We start from the raw sequence: 26946 nt of genomic DNA on the forward strand, positions 1-26946 counted from the left end.
TCCGGTCAATGATCTGATGCTTTATCAGCTTCATGGCATCCTGTGTCGAGAGACCAGCTCTGAAATCACACATATTGTTGGTGTACATGTCATTGGTCTCTAGGTGCACCTTGAGTTGGTTCAGCAGGACGTGCTCTGCAACCTTACCGACACAGGAAGTTAAGGAAATCGCTCTTAGATTATCTATTCCTGGTGATTTACTGGGTTTCGGGATTAGTACCGTGTAGGCCGTCGTCCACTGTGCGGGGACCTATCCGCGGCACCACACCTCATTATTCTTTTCCGAGAGGAATTCGATGGAGGCATCATTAAGGTACTTGAGCACCTTATTAGTTATGCCATCAGGGCCAGGGGCGGATTTGGCATTTAGGAAAAAGAGAGCCGGTTGGATCTCGGCCAAAATGAAGTCCTAGTCCAGCTCCGCCCCGTCACACCCCACGTAGTCCGTAAGCTGTGTGGGTGCAGAGCTATCCGCGACTCGCAGATACTTGTCTATAAGCTTGTTGACAACCAATTCGTCCGGCGTAGAGTCAGTAGCAATATGGATGGTTCACGCGAAGGATCGCCTCTGGCTGGATCTGGTGCTGTCCTGATCGAGAAGGTGTTTGAGAAGACCTCAGCTCTTCCCAGATCTAAGCTGACCCTCGATGCTCTCGCAGAGCTCATGCCATTGTTCTTTACTCGAGGTTTTGCAGTGCTCCTCGATCGCCCTGTTAACCTCGGAAACCTTTTTGCGGAGCCTCCTGTTACGCTTCAGTCCCTCCCACCTCATGTGTAGGGCTTGGTTGGCTTCCAGTGGGTGAGCCAACCAGCTGACCTTGTTTTCAACGTCGAGGTCAGTTACGACCTCCTTGGTCGCTGCCGTTGCGTCATCTCTGATTTCTTTGTACCATCCTTTAATATCTGTCCCGGCCGTCGGTGCTCGCTCCGCTCTGACTATGCGAGGCTGAGAACTGGGGCTTCCCCGGGCCCATTCTCTCAACCTGGAGCGCGAGCCGGAACATCGCATAAAGGAACCGCGGTGCCTGGATCCGGAGCGGCCTCTCGAGCGTCCCCTGGAGCGGGGGCGTCCTCTGCGCTGAACATCCGTGGTTGGTAACGAAGACTGAAACTCATCCGCAGTGTCGGGGTGACGTTGTGAGGACGGTGATGCAGCACCAGCCATTCTGGCATGCTCACTGCGACGACGACGCACAATGTACGGGATCTTGAACCTTTGAGCACAGTCTTTGCTAGCCGTGAGATGCTGGCCACCACAGAGTTCGCACTTGGGAGTACAAACATGCTGCTTGTCGGGGCTTGCGGCACCACAGCCTCGGCAAATCGTGTCACCGGGAGTGCGGGACACGTCAGCGCGGTTTCCAAAATGGCCGCACGCATAACACACGTTGATTTGCTTGTGGTAGAGTGAGCACTGCATCACTACCGGTTCATACCTGACAAAATTCGGTACTGTTGGGACTCCGGGTCCTGGCGGTCTCGTTCTCGGTAGCTGGCCCCGTCGCAGGATCCATCGTCCAACAATTCAGCGAGAAGAAGCGCCCGAACGAACAACAGAGATTTATTTACATGTGGAGAAGTGGTCAACTGACCCAAAGAGAGAAGAGTGCGTGCGATACAAAACGTCTTCGGCATTTTATAGCGCCGCGCCGTTGAAACTGGGCGCCCCGTCCGCATCGTCAGCCAATACGGTGTCTCCGGCCCCTCGGCCACGAGAGAGGGGGAAACACACCTCACAACACATGGAGTGGCACATCCCAACACGAGGTCCATATATGGTCACGGCGCCCTAAAATGTTACCAAACATGGTCACGAACGCACCGCAGACCCCGGAGCTCTCCCGGCGAGGAGGAACCCGAATGGGGAGGTGGGGGTGGACGACACCGTCAGGTCAAGAACCGGTTCTCCCCCAAACTCTTCCTTCTTGGCTCCCCAGGGCCGGTCGTAACAGTACACAATACCCGTCGAAAGCTACGATGACCGTGCTGATTTGGGTTATTCTCTTGGCTGCTAAAGCGAGTGGATTATTGGTGTTGGCAATCTTGGCACCGATGACGTCAGGGCCGTCTAGAAGGGGGACGTTGCCAATCACCCCTTTGCACGTGGAGTGTGGGGCAGCCTCATGGGCACTTAGCTCGTGCACCTTGCCCGAAATGAGTATTTGGTTCATCCGAACATATCGGCCTGCATTTTCGCGCTTAGGAGTACTGGCAACCATAATATTTTTCTGCAGATTCGGGCATAGAGTATCCTGGCACAAATCTTCCTGGCTTATGCCAGTAGGAACTAGTATTGCGTCTGCCACCGTTGCTGCGCCAATTTTTGAGATATTGAGTCCACCTTGCGGCCGGATCACAATCTTGATGTCATCTCGAGGAAGTGAGGGCATCTTTCCCACCTGTAGTACTTTGGACTTCAGCGCAGCGCCACTCGATTTGCCACGGCGTGCGCCCGGCTGCGACGATGGCACGTTGGGGTCAGCAGTGTGTGTTTTGGTGACAGCTCTTCTGGCCCCAGCCGCCTGCTAACCTTTATCTTGAGTAAAATCTTCTTCTGAAATATCCTCTCCGTGCACTTCATACTCCATCGTGAGCAAACATTTCAGCGCACCAGGCCTTCGAAGGGCCGGCCGCAGGCGAGAATAAGCTCAGAAGAAGCGCGGTCTCCCAAGCCACTCGTAAGGGTTAAAGAGGCTACCACTCCACAGGAACAAAAATTGTTCCTAACTTTACAAAAAGTCACAAACTGTGGTCAAATATGGTATCGGTAGGATTTTGAGGACTTCTCGGAACCGATGCGAGCAACAGTTCATGAACACTTGACGAAAAAACTCTAGAAACACAGATTTAGTTGCGCGTCCACAGGAGCCATACGAACGCAGCCAGCTTTCTCGTTGACGCAAATTGTTATTTTACTTTAGTTTCGCTTTAAAACGTGCAATAAAGTGCGGAGGCACAAGATGGAACCCTTGATGGCCACGTCGGGAAACATAAAGCCTCCTCGGTTGCGCGGTTGGGCTAACGAGGGGAGCGATATTAATTCTGTACTGCCAGATCAAAGGACTAGCTGATTAAACTCTGAACTTTCTGTGAAACGCGTGAGAGAGAGGGGGGGGGGGCTGTTGACGGTGTGGCACATGTAGGAAAATTTGCCGGTGTAGACCGATCACGACAAGTACTAGCGTTCTAAAAGGGAAAAATGAAAGTGCTTAGCCTCATCAATATATTGTGTTGCAGTTTGTATGTGTTTAAAAAAAGTGGTTAACGATGTAGAGTACTGGGCACTCTACTACGGCAGAGCATAAAGCCGTCCCGTGTGCCTCACACAAGAGGATGCATAATAGTTCGAAATAAGTGTTTAGAAAAAGTGGGTAACGATTGAGAGTACTATGTACTCTACTATGGGAGAGCATAGAGCCGTCCTGTGGGAATATGTGTGTGTGTGTGTGTGTGTGTAGAAAACGTTGTTAACGATATACAATACAATGTACTCTACTGTGGGAGAACAGAAAGCCATATCGTGGGCCTGAGCATGAATGTGTGTTTAGAAAAAGTGTCATTCTGTTATGGGACGCAACAAACCTATGGAAGTAGCGCTATAGCGCTATTCGTGCGCGAATAGCGCTGTTTGTCTAGAAAAAATGTTAAACGATTTCGAGTACTTCGTACACAACTATGGGAGAGCCGTCCCGCTAAAAGTGAGCATGTATATATTTGTGCTGAGCGTGTTTAGAAAAAATTTATTTAGAGCATGTACAGAACACAAAGGCTTCATACCATTCCAGTAACAGGGCATATACACTTCGGCACATCTATATTTAACGACTAACATCACTACGTCACAGTGAAGACATTTGCTCTAATATACATGACAACGTTGAGCCACAGCCTCTTTACTTTGATATTTCATCCCTCTGTCTGTAGCTACACATTTCGAACCTTGTCGTAACAGAGACTCATAGTTGTGTCACTGGTTTATTTTTGGATACTTGAACCTTCTGGTAAACGACATTTAGTATTCTGGTATCACTGCGCAGCCAAGCTAAATATTATCAGCGCTAACGATGAGACTTTAACTATTCATATGCATATATTTACTGATAAACACTACTTAGGTGAAATTTCCTAGCTGTACCGTCTTGCACAGAAGAAGGGCACACGCACCGGCAGGTGTTTTCACGGCAAGTGGCTAAAGTTGTTCAGTGAAGTACCCGAGGAACGTGGAATCCGCCAAGTAGGTTAAAAAAACAACAACAACGCTGGAGTGGAAATTCTTGCCCACGAGTCAAGCCGGGCCAACCGTAGGATTCCGGCTGTGGTAGCCATCTTACTAGGGGCATGATGAGCTGTTGGCATCCGGTGAATGAGAAGAAGCGTTTTTCTCGCACGCCGAACAAGTGTAACGTGGCAGCTTTTACGGGTCATATAGTGCTCAAAGTGCGTCCTTGTATTACTAGTTTTCTTTAGTAAGCCTCGAATTCAGGGCGCGTTTTACTGGTGATTAAGTCACTGATACTAGTCTCTGCGGATTATTTCTTCGAAAACAACTGACTTTTGATTCCTAACTAACGTAGTCTTTAGACTGACAGATCAAAGCCACTTGATGTCTAAGGGAGCATTACCAGATAATAGCAGGTTTCTGAGAACTGGAGGGCAAAAGCTGGCTTCACTACTCCTGCCAAAGCATTGCGGGAGCTTCCACTCATGCAATTTTCTTAAACCTCCTTGGATTCACCCGATACTAAACAATATACCATACGCTAAACATGCACACACACACAAACAAAAATGATGGCAGTATATCCACGGAGTGAATGATGGAGAGTGGGACGAATTATTCGACCGTCCATTCGTTCTTGCTTCCGTCCGTCCATGCGTCTGTCTGTGTGGCCGTTCATGCGTCCATCCGCCCGTCCGTGCGTGCGTCTGTTCGTGCGTCCGTCGCTGCGTTCGTCCATGCATCCGCCCCTGCGTCCGTTCATGCGTCCATCCATGCATTTGTCTGTGTGTCCGTTCGTCCATCTATCCAAGACTCCAAAAACCACTATCTCACATCTTTTCATCATATATTCCCCATATAAAAGCACCGCCATCTATCGGACATTCCAAGGACTGAAAGAGAGGTGGCACACGCACACTTTCTTATGGCTTGCGCTTTGTGTCTACTTCCCACCTTTAACCACCTCGAGTTCATGGTATATTCTAGTTAACTGCTTTCATGGCACTGCGGCCCAACGCTCGCTAAATCTTTCTAAAACCAAGGAGGTTACACCCAGCGAGTGTAACGTAGCAACCCTTTCTTGTCAGGCAGTGCTCAATGTACATGCCAATGGCTGCTAATGGGGATCGCAGCGTCGCGTTAACTGAAAGCCGAATGCTCCTGTCTCTTATTCCCCCTTAGCAGCCATTGGCATGTACATTGAGCACTATCTTTTATTGTTCAACAACGCACAGAAGAAATCTCTCACCAGCACCACCTTGGAGGTCAAAATGTTATACTTGTTACACACTACGACCGCTACGAGGGACAAACGGGTTCCGTTATGAAAAGTTTCGCCCCTGAAAATCCCAGCATATCCACGGAGTGCATGATGATGAGTGGGGGCGAAGCGTCCGTCACTCCGTCCGCGCTTCCGTCCATCCGTGCGTCCGTCTGTGCGTCCATCCATCCATCCATCCTTCCGTGTGTCCATTCCAGCGTTCGTCCATCCGTCCGTCCGTCTGTCCCTCCATCCGTGCATCCGTTCGTGCGTCTGTCCGTCTGTGCGTGCGTTCCTTCACCCATGTGTCCATCCGTCCATGCGTCCATCCATCCGTACATGCGGTATTCCGTCCCTTCATGCATCTGTTTGTCTGTCCGTCCGACCGTCCATCTAGTGAACACTCTAAGTACCACCATTTCGCACCTTTTCATCATATAGTCATCATATAGAAGTGCCGCCATCCAGCGGACATTTCAAGGACTAAACGAGAGGTGGCACGGCCGGACTAGAGGAGTGGCACGCGCGCACTCTCCATCGGCCTGCGTTTCGTGTCTATTTCTCACTTTTCCAGTCGCTAGTTCATGACACTGCGGCTCAACCCTCGCTAAGTCTTGCTAAAACCAGGAGGTTACGCCCAGTGAGTTTAACGTGCAAACTTTTAGATGCGGAGCATCTTATACTCGCGCCTTGTAGTGCGCCGTCCGCGCCGTCCGCACCGCTTCTCGAACATTCGACAGCTGACGCGCGCGCATGCGCCGTTGCGCCGTCGCCCACTCTTCCACCATCTGTGCATCCTTTCCTCCTCTACACACCGCGCGCGCTTCACTCCTCCACCATCTGTGCACCCTTCCTCCTCTACAAACCGCGTTCGACATCTACAATTCTCCTGATTCTCCAGTGGACGCGCATGTGGCGTCGCGCTTCGAGAACATTCAACAGCTGACAGTGCATGCGCCGTCGCGCTGTATATATACTCAAGGTCGGCGCTCGCTCGCTCAGTTGCCGCTCGTCGGTTGGTTTGTACGGCGCGTCGACGTCCAAGGTCGCGGTGAAATGAATTCCAACGAATCCACAAACACAATGATCGACGTCCCTTCGACCAGCGCCGCCCTTTCGCATACGTGTGTACGTGTTCACTCATTTAACACCCCCTCCTACAACCACGTTAACCAATTTAGCCATCGACCCAAGTAAGTCGCAATTTAACACCCCATTTCACAACCACGTTAACCAATTTAGCCATCGACCCAAGTAAGTCGCACTTTAACACCCCGTTAACCAATTATATGGTCCGCATCCTCCTCAGTGTTCCCCCGAGGGAAGCTGCGGGCAATTTTCTGGTCAGATAGTGCTCAAAGTGCGTTGATTTTAGTAAGAATCAGATTCAAGGCATATTTGATTGGAAATTAAGTCACCGATACTCGTCTCCGTTAAATATTTCACCAGGAAGAACTATCTTTTGATTTATGGTTAATGGGCGCGGGTTTCCTCCTCGATTCAAAAGAGTGCGTGCGGGCCGCTCCTCTAGTCCGGCCGTGGAAGTGGCTACTACTACTACCACTACAGCTACTACTACTACATACATCACGGACACCGGACTCACGACTTAATGAGCTTCCCCCAAAAGAACGAGAAGTACGGCATAGGCTTTCGCCGAACAGTCTTTTAGGCTTAAAAAGTGCCATTTAATTTTTATCATTAAAAAAATGTCAATTGGCGGACTTTCAGCTGTGAACTTTGTTCCAATATCTACGAGTGCACTCAAAAGACCGTAGTGCCTCGTTGACAACGCTAGTTACACATCTGCGTTATCCCGGAACTCAAAAGGCGCTCTGTTTCTGCGTGCAGAAAACCGCGCTAGAGGACGAACAAGCTATTCGGAACCTGCCACTGACGGAGCTGTTCGTGGACAGTCACTTCCCGCCTGCCGAGTCGTCACTCTTCACGCATCGCAGGCCTGTTCCTGGAAGGGTTACCTGGCTCAGACCACACGTAAGCCGAATTCTTACGCCACTGTCTCGTCGGTAACGAACGCTTTTTGAGCATAGCTAGGAAACGCTGCCGATGAGAAGTCGAGGCTCCTGAAAAACGCTAGCAAAATATTATAGCGCAGCGCGTGGCCTGGTCTTCACAATAAATTCTCAGTGTCAGCTAACTAGATTGCTTCCTCTTTTCTTGACAAATGACGCTACAAGCTCAAAAATCACTCCTCGCAGCCGTTGTATCAGCCATTGGCTGATTTGAACACGGTGTGCTCGGCTGTTACTGGGGCCGGCGTAAGAGGCAGGGACATTTTCGTGCGTGTGCGTGTGATCACACTGAAAATATCGTATTCTGAGAAAAGAAAAGGGGGAGGGGGACAGTACGCAAGGTCACGAGACACGCACGACGTATTTTTGTTTTCCCGTGCCAAACCTCCCCGCTTAGCTTCCAGTGCTTTCGTCGGAACAAGAGAGAATGTCATTACAGCATGCGAAAAATCTTTGCTTTGCTCGTACCGGATGGATTCTAAAAACTTTTGCGACTGTGAATTCGTGAGGCAATGATCTCTTTTTGAGAATCCATTCTATGACTACTTGAAAGACTGTTACAGGGCCCTTTTGAACAATGATTCCGTTTTCCAGCAAAGGCCAAGAAATAAAGGCCACAGAAAGTGGCTGTTATTCTAATAGCATGTTACCAGCAGCACGGATTGTGACATAACGTAACATGGGAGAAAGAGATGAGAAGAGTAGGAGGCTGACCAAAGTTTTCTTCGTTTGCTAGCCGGTACAAAGGAGGAAGACGGGTACTTATACCAGACACGTCAGTTACACGCACATAGAAAGTAGTCAGTGTAGCTATCACGGGTAACTGATGTGTACCATATCACATCAATGATGACAGTCAAATCGCGCAAATCCAAAGGATATCATAAGATTTCGCCATAAATAAAACAGTGAAAATTACAAGTCCTCCTTGTCCACGAAAGCGACTCTACCTCTTACCAATTCTCGATAAAGTTCAAGAGAATATCTACGATTAACATAGTTGAACTCATTCAAGAATGTTCAGAGCACACGCGTGCTCTGAACGAGATAGCGTTAAAAAGCTCGTTTTGCAGGCACTCTGGCGTCAGCGTAGGCGTCCTTGGTTGTGAACGAAAAAACATGATCCCTTGAGTGACCGATAAATAAAGAGCAAAAAAATAATATAAAAAATCTCCGGCTTTTAGTGAGGATTGAACCAAGCTCGTTTCCGTGGAAAGCAGGTGCTTTACCACACATCCACTCGTTGGCTTAGAGTTACAGCTAAAATAACCTCCTCTGCGTAAAAAGGCAGGGAAAAAAAAGAAACATTTATGCTTTACCAAACACATGCGACCTGTATACAAGCTTAACAATATCCCATGAGAAATCGCAATGATATTGTTTGGTACAAGCGTACGTTGCCATCAGGCAACGTATACGCTTGTACATACGATTATTATAATGACTTCGTGGTTTGAAGTGGGCGCCCATTACAAAAGGCACACGTTAGGGCACGTATTCTCTTAAGAACACGTAGTCGGTGCATAGCAAGTTGGAAAAAATTTCACGCGCGTTGATTAAAGCATGGTACCCATCACACAGAATGAAACCTTACGCGAAAGCTTCAGTGACACAAGCCACTTTCGTCTTTATCAATTACAATGTAGTAATATACAGTTTAAACTTCTCGTGTAACACTTTGCAACAAAAAGTACGCAGTAAGCGTCTGTAGTTTGCGCAATAGGGACGGGACATCGCTATCGCATTCAACTCTTAAAGGCAGAGTTTGAGGATCCCTTTTTGCTTACGGTGCAATACCCTAATCGTCGTACAGGAGATGGTCTCCGAACCGCAGCTGCTGGTGAATGGAGTGAGCCGCAACGACATCGTCCAGGGTGCCCTCGGCGACTGCTGGTTCTTGTCGTCGTGCGCCGCCGTGGCACAGCGGCCGGATCTTATGCATAGGGTGAGTCTACAGCTCGACGCCGTGCAGGCGTTGCATGTATAAAGACTACTAACAAGCAACGTCATATAAAAATAACGTCAAGATAATAAAAAAAATGGCGTTCTTTGCTATGGTAATGTTTACGTGGCTACAAATGAATCGATGTGAACAGCGTGGTCTTTTTATTGCAACATACTGTAACGCATTTGGCTCTATTTATTACTCTATTCAATAAGTAAATATTTCGGGATTTTAAGTGAAAGAAGACACTCAGTCGTAAACTACAGTGACCATAATACTGTAATAATCAGTCGTATGTTATACTCCCAGCTGTTCACCCCACTTAGTTGTCAGGGACTGGATTAGCAAATTGAGGTATTTAGGTAGAATAAAATACATCACAGAAACAGAAAGTGATAATGACATGTCGCAAAAAATAAAGGAAGTTGTTGTGGCATAAAACGTCCTACCAGAAAAATAATGTTTAGGAGAGCTTCACGGGCTGAATTTAGAGGCCATTTGAAGTGGGAGAAAAGAATACAAGAAGTTTTCAGAAGTAAAGAGAAGAAAAGCCAGACAAAAAATTAAAGAAAGAGAGCAGAAAAAAAGTGTTGTGGTCTAAAACTATTATTGTCCTTGCTGCAGCGATAAGCACTATGCTTTTACTTATCTACAGGCATTGCACACACACACGAAACAGTCACATTTATTGTGGGACTCTGCTACGAGACACATACTGCAAGAAGCATGTTGCGTGGCAATGTATTCATTCATTAAACGGGAGATGCAACTGTTCAAGTAGCATATCTATTATAAAACGTATGAAGTTCTTCTGTTCTGTAAAAAACAAATAAAAGGGGGCTTCCTTCCGGGATAGCATGACCTAGATTTATTTCACTAAACCTTTCATGCCATGGCTTCTGTCATCGTTGCTGTTTTCGCATTACGATTTACGAAATTTGTAATGGTAAAAACAGTTTCTTGAGGTGATCACTTCAGCGCAATATGTGTGTGTGTGAAAAACATTTATCCATGAAGAGTTTGCAGACCCACAAGGGCCCTTTACACAGAGGAAGCCCTTATTCTAGAACCAAGATAGACAAGACCTCTACCTGAGCCCGCATGAACCTGATCTCTTTGAGCTTCCAGACCTGAGCGATTGAGTAGGGCTGTCTGCCATGCCTCTCTAGTAGAAGAAGAGAAGGATTCATTTCACGTGCCCACAACATGTGCAAAGTTATCGAAGACTTCCCCACAGTGAGGTCACCGCCCATCGACTTTCGGGTCAAGATGCTTTACTGTTGCAGGACACAACAACGTGTTGGTCTGCAGGCGCCTTAGGGTTCGTTCATCGGCTTTACTCAGACACTTAGGAGGCACCGGGAAAAGCCGATGTAGTTTGCAATAGTACACCAGAATTTCTCTGTATCGCAGAAGCGGTTGGCAAGTATTTGTGCCGCAAAAACCTGAGTAGGCGCGTAGTGGTTAACCGCGCGGGCGGGCGCATCCACAGCCTCGTTATCTCTGAGGCCCTGGTGGCTCGGAGTCCAACGATGAGTTTGGGTGAGGCGCCTGAATTACTGACGGCTGGCTTTAAAATATCGCAGGCTAAAGGTGCCACCTCATCCGCCACATAGTTTTCACAGTCTCTGCGTGAATCTTTAACTATTACTGAAGTGTATGTGTGCGAGGCGGCAAGTGCTGATTCGGTTACCTCCATAGTGCGCGCAGAGTTGTAAGCCCTACAGGAGAGCTCGTTTACGTGTTTTTTCTGGTGAACTACGGCGGCCGTGTAGAATTATGTGGGCTATGGCACTGCCACATCAACGTAGTATACACCCCGATTAGATCCGTATTGGTTTTCGAGGGCCAAGGCATGCGCCCCTCGTCAGCTTTCGTGTGTCTGCGAATGCATGTTTCGAGGAGGGTAGAAACCCAGAGCGTGTGGCGCCACAGCTCAGAAAGTCTGCTTGTCTCCTCTGGAATGCAGTCGTGTTGTATGTTCAGGCGGCCCAACAGGCGGTGCCGAGATAACGCCTGCGAAAGTGACGTATATTGGTTGACAAGGTCGGCCTCCTTCATTTGATAAGAGTGGAGTGCCCCCAGAATCAATAACATGGCATTTGAGGCAGTTACTGGTAGGTCTAAAACAGGCTTTGTCACCTTCTTAGTAATGGCGTTGATGCACTAGTCGTGCTGCTTCGTAGTGCGAAGGTAAGGTACGGAGTGTAGAATCCGGCTCAGTACAAAGGTATGAACGAGTCAAAGCGCATGCGTTCCTGCCCCTCAACCCACCGCGTTTGTTGGAAACGCAGTGGATCATACGCCCAATCTGTTCGCCTATGCGTTTCAGTTTGGTAATAGTAGATACCGATCTGAGTCTGTTATGGATCAAGAGGCTTAGGATCCGGATCTCCTTGACCTTTCTGACAGGAGCATCCATCGAAAACATACGTAAGTTCGTGTGTTCTTTGGGGTTGGCTCTGACACACAGAAACTCTATTTTGTAGGAGCGCATTGGAGATCATAACCGAAAGCGTATCTATCGACGATAAAGGCGCCCCTCTGGAGGCGGTCCTCCATGTCTTCAAGGCTCCCTTTAGCAGTCCAAATTGTTATATCATCCACGTCGAGTGCGTGATGAATTCTTTTCACATGGGCCAACTGATGTCGAAGCTGCATCATGGATATATTGAAGAGGAGCGTTGACATGACCGCTCCTTATTTGGGGAGTACTCCTTGTGCCCATAGTATATGGGCCTTATTCATAATTCCCAGTTTTAAGGAAGGCCTGATGCTAGAGAGGAAGTCTCTTACGTAAGCAAATGCCTTGTCACCACAATGTGAAGAGCTCAAGTTTGCCAAAATGCTACCATGACGAACGTTATCAAAGGCACCTTTCAGATTGAGAGCAAGGATGCCCTTCCTGTTGTAACGCATGACAGTGGATTGTATTATGTCACAGTGTCACCGAAGAAGGCCATCCGGGGCAGACATATGCGAGCGAAACCCAAACATAGTGTCTGCATGGAGGCCCTTAGATTCCATCAATGGAGATCCCGAACCATTCTCTCCGTAATTTTACCCACATATCAAGTGAATGAGATATGCCTCAGGTTGTTGGTATTCCCCATCTTGCCTGGTTTAGGAATGACGGTGAATAACAAGGTCTCCCATTCAATAGGAAATGGACACATATCCCAAGTCTGATTTATGTATGCTAGCTTGTGAAGACAGGTCGAGTCTGAAAAATTCGCCAACAGGTTGGCTGTCATACAATCTCAACCCGGAGCCGTACCTCTGCGCATCTTAGCTAAGGCTGTCTTTAGGTCTAAGTTGCCTATGAGACATTGCAAATGAAAAAAGGAAAAGTATTCACAGCATATTCGTGGAGTGAATGATGGTGAGGGGATGAAGCGTCCGTCCTTCCATCCGTCCGTCCGCCTGTCTGTCTGTCTGTCTGTCTGTCCGTGCGTTTGTCTGTCCATCCGCTAACGCTACAAAAATCACTAGCGCAATTTAGTGATATTATTTCCAACAACATATATACAAAACGCCATCTAGTTAGCAATTCCTAAATCTGACTAGAAGTGGCCACATACTACTACTACTACTACTACTACTACTACTACTACTACTACTACTACTACAGGGGAGGGAACTATCTACACCCTAAGGACCTTTGTTTCTAAGAAGGAAAAAAAAAGATATTCGGTACAAAGCCGATATTGTCCACCATGATACCTCGAAATTTCAATTGCGCAGGGCTGTAGGACAAATATAAAAAAAGCCACCCAACATCGCTACGAGGGCACCGATGAAATATTGAAGGTCGTGTTGGTTCCTTCGTCAGGCTACTGTTTTTCTATGTTTTGCGACACTTTCACATATGTTGTTTTTGTGCTCATTATTTGAACACTCATTCTGCAGCTTCGAAGTGGCAATACCGCTTTATTGCACTTTGACCAATGGACCCTTAAGGCGCGTTCACACTTGGCGTTGAAGGAAGCGAGAGCAGCAAAACTCAACAAAAATTATCTCGCTTGGCCACCTAAGCAACCGAAAAACTACGCGGCGAAACTGATGTGAAAAAAATTGGTCCGAGACCGATTTTTTCACCACGTGAAAGCAAATCAACGTCTTACTGTGCAGCACTAAGACACAGGGAAAAGAAATGCAGAGACAAGAAGCGCTGAGTCCATAATGCTCATTTTGAAAAGGTAGCACAAAGACAATTCTCGAGTGAATTTCCCATTTTTAAGGCGCGCGGACGTGGTATTCCGGTCCCTCTGGCGTTTTCGTTTCGCTTTGCTTCTGAAATGTGAATGTGCCGTTACGCACAAATTCACAAAGAAGCCTTCGTTCTATATCATCAAATATGTTTATCACAGCTCTTTATTAAACACTTTTCGTTAAGCTTTGAGGTGGTAGTATTGCTACCGCATTTTACAACAACAAAGTGTCACGTGACAGTGATTGGAGTATGGTAACGCGCCCGCCATATTTTATAGGTTAGCTGTTACCTTCTTTATCCATAGTGGAAGTTGTGTGCAATGTGATTTCTCAATTTTAGTGGCCCGTTTACGGTGCCCACTAACCCGGACAACAAAGGCTTGGCTAAGAACCACTTACTTCACTGCTAATACGATTGTCCTAGCGTTTTTCACTTGTTGCTGACAGTGCAATCAGGTCAGCATGCTCAAAAGGCTTCTCAACTCTGTATTTAAGGTGGCGGTTTCACTCCCTCCTTCTCGCAATAGTTCAAAAGAAGACACCAGACGACGCCACTCATTCAGGCTTGCGAAAAATTGGCAGAACCCACGCGCAGTGAGAATCGATGATATGCGAAACACGAATAAGGAAGGTGGATATGGTACTTCAAAATCACCACAACGTTACGAGGTGGAGGTAAATTATAGCGTAAACGACATCCGTGTCATGATAATTATGTTTGGATGTGTCGTTTACCTTCGTCGTCTATTCACGTCAATTGATGCGAAATTTAGTATATGTGAAGGTAGCGATACGGCCGCGAGCGCGTGATCAACATGGTATGTCGTCATGTTCTTTCATGACACGCGTGTCGTGATTAGCATGTTTGCGCCAGTGATATAGCTTCGTCATAAAATGACGTCACGTAACACCAAATTTGGTATATGTGAAGCAAGCGAAACGGCCGCGAGTGCATCAAGAAAGGGCCAATATACTCCAACCTGACGTTGACGCGTGCGCACGCTGGGCACAGCGAGGCTATACGTCAGCAAAACGCGAGAAATTTATATTCTCACGCAAGGCGCGACCGGCGCGACCAGCGTCCATCGGCGCGGCCCGATGGCAACCGGCGCGAAACGCGACATGCCGCATTTCGCACCGATACGTTACACAGGCAGCACTGCATCTGCCTCTTTTCGTGACGGAGGGACGCGCGACGCGCTGAAACGCGCATGTGTCAAAGCAACGCGGCGCGGCGCGCGCCTGCGAGAACATACAGCAGGACCGGCGTCTGTCATGGCAACGCCGGCTTGACGCGACGAAGCGAACGCCGGAGCACATGCGAGCCATGTCACGTCGAAGTGTTTAGGCGCCTTGACTGTGGCTTGTAGTCATGTGGTCACATGACACGCATCTCATGATTATCATGTTTGCGCCAGTCACATACCTTCGTCATCCATTGACGCCACGTAATACCAAACTTGGCATATGTGAAGCTCGTGAAACTGCCGCGAGTGCATCATGAGTGTGGCACGTAGTCATGTTGTTACATGTCACGCATGTCGTGAATACTATGTTTCGATGTGTCATTGACCTATGTCGTCCATTCGCGTTACGTAATACCGAATTTGGTACATGTGAAGCTAGTGAAGTGGCCGCGAGCCCATCATGAGCGTAGCACGTAGTCATGTTGTTACATGGCACGCATCTCATGTTTGTCATGTTTGCGCCAGTCACATACCTTCGCCATCTTACACGAACCGTAATACCAAATTTTGTATATGTGACGCTAGCGAAATGGCCGCGAGTGCATCACGAGTGTGGAATGTAGTCATGTTACTTGATACGCATTTCATAATTTTTATGTTAAGGTCCGTCACTTGTGTTCATCATGCAATCAAGTCAATCGTACCAGTTTTGTAACATGTCACGTGAACGAGACCACCTCAATAGCATCAAGACCATGAAATGTAAATCATGACATTCATGACATACAATCATGATTTTCATGTTATGACTAGTGAAACATGCTCATTATACAGTGATGTTATGCCATACAAAGTTTGGTATCGAAATAATTATTCTACGTCCAGGAGAGCTAGAAGACTTCGTGGGCTAGATAGATAGATAGATAGATAGATAGATAGATAGATAGATAGATAGATAGATAGATAGATAGATAGATAGATAGATAGATAGATAGATAGATAGATAAATAAATAGATAGCTACGCTCAAAGTCACTGAAGTTCGTAAGGAATGCTTCGCACTTAAAAGCGAGAGAATTGCTCGCGCAAGTATGGTCAGCGTCGCCTCACGCATGTCTTTTATGTCGCGCAAGGAGGTGGAAATTGGCCGATGAAAAGAAAGGAGCACAAACCAGACGGCGTCTTTCAGCTGCAAGTGGTGGTGGTGAAAGACTTTGTCTGAAGGACAAAAAAATGACAGCATATTCACGGAAAGAACGATGGAGAGTGGGGCGAAGCATCCGTCCGTTCATGCGTCCGTCTGTGTGACTATCCGTGCGTCCATTTGCCCGTCCGTGCGTGCGTTTGTTCGTGCGTCCGCACGTTCATCTGTGCGTCCGTCCCTGCTTTCGTGCATGCATCCGCTCCTGCGTCCGTCCATGCGTCCATCAGTCGGTGCAGCCATCCGTGCGTCCATCCATACATCTATCTGTGTGTCCGTTAGTCCACCAATTTAACACTCCAAGTACCACCATCTCGCATCTTTTCATCATATATTCCTCATATAGAAGCACCGCCATCCAGCGGACATTCCAAGGGCTGAACGAGAGGAGGCATACGCACACTTTCTTACCGCTTGCGCTTCGTGTTTACTTCCCACCTTGAACCACCTCGAGTTCATGGTATATACTAGTTCACTGTATTCATGGCACTGCGGCACAACGCTTACTAAACCTTTCTAAAACCTAGGTGGTTACGCCCAGCAAGTATAACGTAGCAACCCTTTCTTGTCACATAGTGCTCAATGTACATGCCAATGGCTGCTAAGGGGGAGTGAGAGACAGGAGAATTCGGCTTGTAGTTAATGCGCACACTGCGAATTTTTTTATTGTTCAACAATGCTCAGAAGAAATCTCTCACCGGCACCACCTTGGAGGTCAAAATGTAAGACTGGTTACACAGCACGACTACTATTACTACTACGAGGGACGAATGGGTGCCGCTTTGACTAGCTTCGCCCCTAAAACGCCCTGTTGCACGGCTTGTCTTGGTTCTTATTTTTTGATGTTTATCTTGTAGCCTTTCCCGACGCTCTGCAGGTGCCTTTGTGCTCGTCTCGCACGAGCGTTTACAACGGTGAAAGCTAAGCGTGAAACGCGTGAAGTTGCCCGCGTTTCTTGCCGAATTTCTTGCATCGCTTTCACAGCGTTGCACCTTATATATGAAACGGAGTATAGGTACATCTGCCAGCATAGGCGTGCCCACAAGGGGGGCAGGGCAGGCGCCCCCCCCCCCCTTGTCGCCTAATAGTCGGTGTGCGAAGTCTGTCGCGTACTATATGGTGCCTAGAGTGTGCACCCACACAATGCTTTGATATAGAGGGGGGTGCTGCTATTAACCATTGACTCTCCTTCGAAGGGGAATCCTCCGCATGTGTATGTCCCCCGGACGACGCCAGCGATGCTAAGATTATCAATGAGAGTTACGTAGCACCCTGGCGTCACTCATGGGTGCTTATAAAGTAAGATATATGATCTAAACATGCAGTGGCTGCATAAGGTATAGTTATTTGCTAAGTTTCCTCATTTAATAGATTATCGAGTTCATGTAGCGTATAAATTGTGCACGTATTTAAACTTTTACGTGCCATCCGAGATTTATTTTTGTTCTGCTAGATTAGTTGCCATTCACTAAAGATAGCAAAATACACTTCAATTGGTGATTTTCGAATGTACGATGAACACTCGAAAAAAAAAAGCTGATTGATTACAATTATGCAAGTGTAATTGTTATGCGCGTAGATACACGTGTCAACGAGAACATGGTGCACCAAAAATCACGTGTTGCAATATTTCTGGTTTTCTTCTTCCTTCAGTGCCGTATGGTTTTATTGTAAAAGAGTCGTTGCAGAACAGTGTGCCTGCGAGAGTGACTTGACGTTTCAGGATGGGGCCGATCGGTGAAAATATGAAGCGCTTATGAGAAGAGAATCCATACGAAAAGGTTGTTTTATTTTCCATTTTGATTTTCTTTTCTAGCAAGCACGAGCATGCCGGCATTTCTAAAGAAATTGGAATGCATACCTTTTCTGGGAGCGAAACAGTTACAGAATCCAGTTTTGTTTTATGCCTTTGCTATATCAGCAGGAATACACCTATTTGTTCTGGAAAGTTGTGGCTTTTTTTATATTGAAATACAGGCACCATCGACAAGTTTGCCATTTATGTTGTCGCAATAGTTTTTCAAAAGTATGAATCGGCATATCCTACGTCCAATAATATGCGAAGCATGCGTAGAAGAGGTGACAATGTTGCAATTTTCATATCACGACACGTCATGAAATGACGTTAATTATATGTGGTGCACGTTAAAGAGCACGTTAAAGATTTGGTGCACGTTAAAGAACCACCTGGGGTTCTTTAACGTGCACCAAATCTGAGCACCAGACACACGTTGCACATGTTTGTACAATCAGTCTTTTGCACTTACGCTATGATGTCAACGGGGACATGAGTATTAGCAACACCATCAACTGATATGAAGCACTGGTGCTTGCGAGGATGGTAACCCTGAACGCTCTTGCATCAATCGACTTCAGCACATGGTACCTAACTACAATTGACGTTAACCCGACGTCACGACTGTATCGTAGGAGTGCATATGTAATCATTAAACAATTGAATACACAGCACGGCAACCCCAATTAACGTTTCACGAACATTATGGTCTATATGAAAAGTAGTTCTAAGACCTGGCGTGGCTTTGTGGTAGAATGTTTGATTGCCACGTATATTTCTTGGGCTCGATTCCTACTGAGACCTTGACAGTTATTCTTTGCATTCATCGGATCAGTGTTGCCGATGTCAAGTTTTTCTAAACGCTATAAACTGCTCCTATGTGTTCTCGTCGTTGCTGGGTAGATTCCAAGTGTCTAGCACCTGTGGCACATACCCACCCGCAAGTTTGTGCCACTATCTAGTTGATGGTGTACGCGCCGGGATTATAAAAGTACTCATGTCCTAAATATCGCGTTATATTCATAAAATTATTTTATCCTCCTATACTAATTTTGGTTCACGCGAGAACAAGAGCACCCAGACGTAAGCGGATAGATAGATAGATAGATAGATAGATAGATAGATAGATAGATAGATAGATAGATAGATACGCTGATAGACGCCAAAAGTGCTTGTAGTACGCAAAAATATGCTCGCATCGAAAATGTTCTTTTGTGCTATAGTATATTGATCAGCACTATTTTTTTCATGTAGCCATTCACATGGGCATCGAAGTCAGGTTATTTTTCGTTGACCATACAGGCTTACTCTGAAAATCTCAGCATATAGAAGATTTGAGGACGTCCACCGAAAACTCGGATGTAGAAGTGCGATCTGTGTGACAATATTTTTGCGAATCAGTGTGCCAGTTTCTTGAAGTGGTGAAGGGACAAGAGCATGTACCAGAATGAACTGTGAGCATCGACCTATTGGTATGAATTCCAAAGTATTCACCAATAGTCAGCTCAGAGCAGACGGTTCTTCGTTGTATTTTGTGGTACTTTCGTATTTTGTCGAGTATGTGAAATGTGAACAGCCTTCATATGCAAGGCAAGAAAGAAAAAAAAAACATCGTGTCCCCTTTGAAGCGGCAATACATACATAATAATCGCATGGCATGTCAGCGTCCTTCCTTTCACAATTTCGAACCTCACAGGCACTAAAACATTCAAAGGAACGCGCAAAACACGAGCAGCTGAACTACGAAGTAGTAGTAAACAGCCTTATTAAGGCAGCGGACGGTTACCTAAGTGGCGAGGGCTGTCAGGCCATGCCTGGTCACCACCTCGTCCGCGAGTTTGAAGTCCCAGAGCTGGTGGCCAGGCTTGTGGTCGTCAGGATTCTCTCCCAAGCCTCACTTGAAGGTGACTGTCCTAGGAGGTTTGGTGGGGGAGGGTCCTTGCTGCATCCCCAGATGATGTGATCCAAGGTTGCGGCCTGTGTCTTGTAAAGGGTGTACGTAGACCACGAAGAGATGCACATTACTAAAGACGCGCCGGGGAACTCAGGTTCTGCGGGAGCAGTGGGAGGCTGCTATGTGCAGCTCGGCGCCCGAGGTCCAGGACCAGATCCTGGATTGGGCCAAGAGGGTAGCGGAGACCTACGCTGGGTAGGCTCCTCTGACACTCCACCACCGCACCTTTCCCTCCTGGGATAAATAAAGTTTTTCTCCTCTTCCTCAGGCTCTGCGGACACGTGACGAACGCGCAATATTCCGGCGTACCAAAACAATTTACTGCTTCACGAGACCGCCCCACCTGCTGACGTGGTGCGCGTGGAAATGGTTCAATACTCAGCCCTTCTTCTTTTACGGTTGGTGTTTGTTATGCGCGGAGACTAGACTTACTTTGTGAAGCAAACCAAGAAGCCTGGAGATATAATCCAAGCCTGTTTTAACTTTTTTATTAAGTTTAATTGCGCCACTTCCGGGGAAGGTTCGAACTCACATAAAACAACTTGATTTTTTTATTTAATAAATAGAGCTACCAACAAAAAACACCTGTGAGATTTATATTTGATTGAAAATATTTAGTTTAAAACACTGAGTGGTCAAGTTAGTGAGCACAAATAGTTAGAGGACACAATATGCATCTACTAATGTGCAATACTTGTTGGTAGTTAGCGTCTAAAAGAAACAAAAAGCGAATTTCTGCGGAACTGGCCAGCAGAAAAGGTAGCTATATTCACTGCTGTCTTGTAGGCTCCCTAATAAAAATAAAAGATTTTTCTCTTCATAGAATCGCAGAAAGGGGCGCGCTGCTTCATTATATAGAAGTTCAGAGTATCAGCTTGTATAGTTTCGTCGCGTCATCGGTGATGCGTGACCCAGAACAGCCATAAACTGCCACCTTTGACACAATAATGATTCCTCAAGTTTTTGTCAGAGCACTAAGCGACTTCGCATGGAAAATAAGTCTAATGTAGTCTACATAGCCACTAAAAAAATATGGTTCTGCTGTGTAAAGAAAGAAAAAGATATTCTTACACAAACCTTCATTACTTTGCCCAGTTTCATTGGAATGTAAATAAATTGATTGATATGTGGAGTTTAACGTCACAAAACCACTATATAATTATGAGAGACGCCGTAGTGGAGGGCTCCGGAAATTTCAATCACCTGGGGTTCTATAGGGTGCACCTAAATCTGAGCACATGGGCCTACAACATTTCCGCCTCTATCGGAAATGCAGCCGCCGCAACCGGGATTCCATCCCACGACCTGCGGTCAGCAGCCGAGTGCTTTAGCCACTAGACCACCGCGGCGAACGTAAATAAATTACTAATTAGTTTATGGCCAATATCTCTTCAAAAAATCTTGAATGACACTTTCTCTAAAGGCACAGTGAATTCCGCTTCGTTACTTTGAATAGTTTCGCCGTACTCGTCGTACAACGGAGGCTTGTACAGTGAGAATGCTTTCGTTGCTCACACTATTTTCATTGCTACTAGGTAACACTTCCGACCAGGCAATAAAAGCAGATGTCACTGAAAAGATGGGATAATAAGTTTTCTGAAGTAGCCGGATTAAGGTTTCTTTGTAAAGCACAGCGAGCCCAGTGCGCCGCAAACAATGCGTAAAAGGCGGCGTGGTTGCGGCCGGAGTGACAACCAGCATGAATGATGCCGTCAGCACGCCCCGCCGCGGTGGTCTAGTGGCTAAGGTACTCGGCTGCTGACCCGCAGGTCGCGGGTTCGAATCCCGGCTGCGGCGGCTGCATTTCCGATGGAGGCGGAAATGGTGTAGACCCGTGTGCTCAGATTTGTGTGCACGTTAAAGAACCCCAGGTGGTCGAAATTTCCGGAGCCCTCCACTACGGCGTCTCTCATAATCATATCGTGGTTTTGGGACGTTAAACTCCACATATCAATCGATGCCGTCAGCACGTAATGACGTCCCCGTATATCGTCATCAAGACGCCAAAGATCGCTAGAACGTGTCTTGTCACCCTGATGTCACTACTTTGTCACAAAACGTGACGTCATAGCGTTAAATTGCTTGGGAAAAAAGTGGGCCGAAATCACGCTATATGTGCGCAAAGTTTTCGGAGGAGGAGCAAGAAAAAGAGGTGACGGCGGCTTTCGTCTTCTAGTCATCTCAAGGAAATGGATAAAAAATTGCCCGCAGCTTCCCTCGGGGGAACACTGAGGAGGATGCGGAGCATATAATTGGTTAACGGGGTGTTAAAGTGCGACTTACTTGGGTCGATGGCTAAATTGGTTAACGTGGTTGTGAAATGGGGTGTTAAATTGCGACTTACTTGGGTCGATGGCTAAATTGGTTAACGTGGTTGTAGGAGGGGGTGTTAAATGAGTGAACACGTACACACGTATGCGAAAGGACGGCGCTGGTCGAAGGGACGTCGATCATTGTGTTTGTGGATTCGTTGGAATTCATTTCACCGCGACCTTGGACGTCGACGCGCCGTACAAACCAACCGACGAGCGGCAACTGAGCGAGCGAGCGCCGACCTTGAGTATATATACAGCGCGACGGCGCATGCACTGTCAGCTGTTGAATGTTCTCGAAGGAGAAGCGCGCGCGCGGCACAGATGGCGACGGCGCGACGGCGCATGCGCTGTCAGCTGTCGAATGTTCTCGAAGGAGAAGCGCGCGCGGCACAGATGGTGGGCGACGGCGCGACGGCGCATGCGCGCGCGTCAGCTGTGGAATGTTCGAGAAGCGGTGCGGACGGCGCGGACGGCGCACTACAAGGCGCGAGTATAAGATGCTTCCGCATCTAAAAAACGCCGAGAGTCTCTTTTGTAATACCACTGTTGACTGACTTTCAACACAATGAACCACCACTCGTTCGCAGGTTGTACCTCAGGAGCAGCAGCTGTACGGCTCTGAATACAAGGGTGCGGTGCGTTTCAACCTGTGGCGTTTCGGTCGCTGGGTGGTGGTGTACGTGGACGACCTGCTGCCCACCAGTGAGGACCGGCTCATATACTCGCGATGCAGCGACCCACGAGAGTTCTGGGTCGCCCTTCTCGAGAAAGCCTACGCCAAGTCAGTAATTGGCGCCACTTGAGGCTGCCCCGCTCTTTCTTTTGATTCGCTGTGTATGCGTAGTCCTCGATCACTGAAGCAAGATTAGGATAGTTTGTGCACGTGGACAATTTTTCTCTGCATTCCGCAGCGCCAAAGAGAAAACGACTAGCAGAGTGTGACGTAGGTGAGTTGGAGCATAGCCTAATAAAATATCTGTGGTGCAAGAGAGACAAGCAAGCTGAAAAGTGGGAGACAGGATAGGATGCTTATCTACAACTACATTGAAGAATCACGGGAATAAACGAAAAATTCTTCCTTCAAGTGGCTCTACTGCACACATTACTGTACGCGAACAGCAACTTTCAATTTTATTTAGAGCCTTTGCTATATGTTGATAATTCCATAAACATAAGAAAGAGGGAAAGATTCCATTTTTGAGCCTAGCACAAATGGCTGTACGCAGAAGTTTTTTTTTTTCGTTGCAGAGCGCCGCATGATCCGCTTCTTCTTGTGGTCGCTGTTCATTCGTTGCAGATGGTAAACGTTATTTGAGCACGACTCTTCTGAAACCGTTGGTCTTACGACAAGGCGGATATGTATCGTGCAAAGTTATGTGCATATACCATGTGGTATGCATGCAATATATCATATATCATGCCTCATGTCATTGAATGCGGCAATTGCGAAGTCTGCATTTCATGCCTTACGACATAGAGTAAGGAAAATTTCACTGTGAACATGATGATAGCTGCAATTTCATCGGTCGTGTTTCGTGTGGAGTAGTATAGAAAAAAGAGTGATGGACACAACTTGTTTCAGTGCAGTAAACGACGTTGACAGGCATTAGCGATTGCATATATATAGTTCAACTATAGACAACGCCTCCAGTTGTAATAGTTTAGGTCCAGCTTCGGAGATGCTTACAGCGAGAATTGACCACAAAATGGCGTCAACACCGACCATTCGAGGGGTTGCAAGCTCTAAGACTACTACTTATACTTTGCTTTGGGAACCGGACCAATCCAACGGAATTCACATTATGGACAAATTGTGTGCGCTTTCGGTGTACGTCCAACTACAAGCTCCGCTCAACCAAAGGGGACAGAATACAGCTCTTATTATAGAAAAAAAGTTTTTGGAAGGCCAGTTTCACAAAAGGATGGCAAAAAAGTAATTGACAAAATATTGTCTACTTACTTCGGGTATAGTCTATTGTCAATACACAGTGCCCTTCGTTGTCATTTCTCTACCCTTGCTACGGTGACTGTCGCGGTCGGGAAAGTAAAAGGAGGGGTATCCGGTGTCTACCTTTGCTGCTGGTGATCCTTCAGTCGAGGCTTGCAAAGGACTTTGGTGATTGATTGATTGATTGATTGATTGATATGTGGGTTTTAACGTCCCAAAACCACGATATGATTACGAGACACGCCGTAGTGGAGGGCTCCAGAAATTTAGACCACCTGAAGTTCTTTAACGTGCACCTAAATCTGAGCACACGGGCCTACAACATTTCCGCCTCCATCGAAAATGCAGCCACCGCAGCCGGGATATCTGTGATATCTGTGGACTTTTTCATAGGCGTGCGCGCAGAGTGGCAAGGATGGGTGGCCCCCTCCGCACTATTCATCTAGTGGGGGGGGGGGGGTGATAGCGTTAGGTATACTCCATACCTTTACTCCGTCGTATCCGTATCACCGTTGTTACGTGTGCACGGTTATGGTCATACGGGTTTTTGACGATAATTGTAGCCCAGGACCATCAGCTGACGTTGAACTCCAACAATCACTTACTTCGGGCCTTCATAATTGGAAAGCCGGCAATCAAATGCAGGTCGTGAGACACCTCGTTGCCTAATTTAGAGTTGTGCATTCAACGTAAATGTTTTTTTTTCGTATTATACCTATATATGAGTGGATGAGGATGTGGAAGGGTAGGTAAGGCTTTACGATGAAAGTTCCCTACCTCTAATGAACCACTCTGCACACACCCCTGAACCCACCGAACGTGTTCGTAACCCTCAACGCGGATGAACGTGGTTGAAGCTTCTATAGATTTTTTTAGGAAGCCACGAGTCACCTTGCAACGTGATAGCTCAGATTTGCGACGAAGGGCAGTCAAAAAGAAGTGCACGAAATCATTGATTTGGCACTATTTTCTTCTTCCCGCTCTGCCCAGGCTACACGGAAGCTACGAGGCCCTGGAAGGAGGTCAGGCCATGGACGCCATGGTTGACCTGACCAGTGGTCTGGCCGAGCGATACGACTTGCAGGACGCTCCAGAGAACCTGTTCGGATTTCTTCTCAAGGCGTCCGAGCATGGTGCCTTCATCACCTGCTCGCGAAAGGTAAGTGATTGCTTCACTCAGCACTTCTAACTTGGCAGTTCGACCAGGGCATCAGTCTTTAGAATTAGCTAGCGCTTCGAGTTTGAAAGTACCAAGCAGCGGCAATCGTTTCGCGCTGCTGAGGAAGATGAAGGTAATGTATCGACACTGTTTTGCTATCCAAGAAAAAGGGGAACTCATAGCAATACGAGTTTCGACCACTGGTCAGGGGCAAAAAATAAAAAAAAAAGAATCGTGATGGAGGATCGACATTGGGCTCTGCATGGTTCACTGTTCTCTATTACCTGTTACTGCATAGTTACAGTGCAACTCAAAAGCTCAATAAAAAATCGTGCGCACAAGATATGTTACATACACACGGCCTCATGAATGGTCTGGTCCATGTACCGGTGGGGGCAATGGCATTGCAAAATTGATGGCAGACGTAGAATTGTCAGCAGTTGCTATTCATGTAGTGTTTAATTGAGTATACCTTCGCTGCGCATCAATCTTAACCAAGAGTGCTCGCAGTTTGTCATTGAACTCTATATTTTGAGTACTCCGTGCATCACCGAGAAGTTTATTTATTCCGTCCAATCAAGACAGTGGCTCCCTCACAGCCACCATAGCTGCCTTGCTGAACGTTTGAAACATTTAATTTTGGGTGTGACAATGACTTCGGAGGGGCGCAATTTGTTTAGAGACCCAACAAGACTGCATGCGTCTATGCTGGCGGTTGATGGCACCCAACTTTGCAGGGTGACTGGTGGCTGGCCACAACGGCCGACCCCAATGGCCTGGTGTCAGGCCACGCGTACACAGTGAGTGCCGTGCGTCGGGTGGCGCTAAGCAACGGCCATGACGCCTGCCTGCTACGCGTGCGAAACCCCTGGGGGAATGGCATCGAATGGACCGGCAGCTGGAGTGATGCGTGAGTGCCAACTGCCCCAATTAGGTCTTACATAAACGGCACACGTAGTCATTACTGTGACCTTAATGAAGCCCGGGCCAGGATGCAGCCGTTGCCTGACAATTTAGAAATGCACCTGTCACGCATTTTTTTTTATTTCGCACCAGAAGCCAAGAGCATCCATTATTAACACTCTGTCGTTATACATTTCTCTCGCTGTCTTTTTTCGTGTTGTCCTCACATTCACTCTTACTGAATGCTTTATTCTTCAGCTTTATATTTAACTGCAGTAGTGTTGCTGGGGTGGCGTCACTTTTCTAATGGTGATATGTTTTAACTCGCTTTCGGCAATGTGTTCGCAGATACACTTTGCTAGTAGCTAATTTTTGGCTTTGTCAACCACCGTTATTTTTCTCATACAGCTTGTCGCTCTGAAGTATCTTTGAGTGCCATCATGAAAAATTTCGATTTGCAAGGCATTGAAGGAAATGTTATTTTTTTTAATAACAAGAAACTTTCACAGCAGCTCTACACTGATAAGAATGTGGTGTGCCGCACCACAATACGCAATTGTGTGATTAGAAGTAGTTGTTAACGGTTCAGACAAAAGGTACTCGATTATGGGAGCGCATAAAGCCGTCCCGTGGGCCTCACACTTGGAAAACAACTCACTAACTTTTCATGATCAAATGTACCCATTGTGTGTTGCTCGCACATTCTTTTTCCTTTCTCGCTCTTTCTTTACTCTTACAATTTTCAAACTTAGCACCCCTTTCCCTGTGCAGGTCAGTATACCAGTCAACCTTAACTAGTTAACACCCACGCCTTT

At 47.0% G+C, this 26946-nt stretch overlaps 1 protein-coding gene across 1 annotated transcript in view; it reads left to right on the forward strand.

Annotated features, from left to right (window-relative positions):
- The window catches only part of LOC119159700 (calpain clp-1-like), a 54348-nt gene that overhangs the window by 15860 nt on the left and 11542 nt on the right, over window positions 1-26946 (forward strand). Inside the window, exons 2-6 of the mRNA XM_037412534.1 lie at window positions 7332-7475; window positions 9327-9458; window positions 22709-22902; window positions 25060-25228; window positions 25966-26138. Of these exons, the coding sequence (XP_037268431.1) occupies window positions 7332-7475; window positions 9327-9458; window positions 22709-22902; window positions 25060-25228; window positions 25966-26138 (812 nt within the window). The remainder of the gene's footprint in view (window positions 1-7331; window positions 7476-9326; window positions 9459-22708; window positions 22903-25059; window positions 25229-25965; window positions 26139-26946) is intronic.

This window comes from Rhipicephalus microplus, chromosome 3, assembly GCF_043290135.1.
Source record: "Rhipicephalus microplus isolate Deutch F79 chromosome 3, USDA_Rmic, whole genome shotgun sequence".
NCBI classification, from domain to species: domain Eukaryota; kingdom Metazoa; phylum Arthropoda; class Arachnida; order Ixodida; family Ixodidae; genus Rhipicephalus; species Rhipicephalus microplus.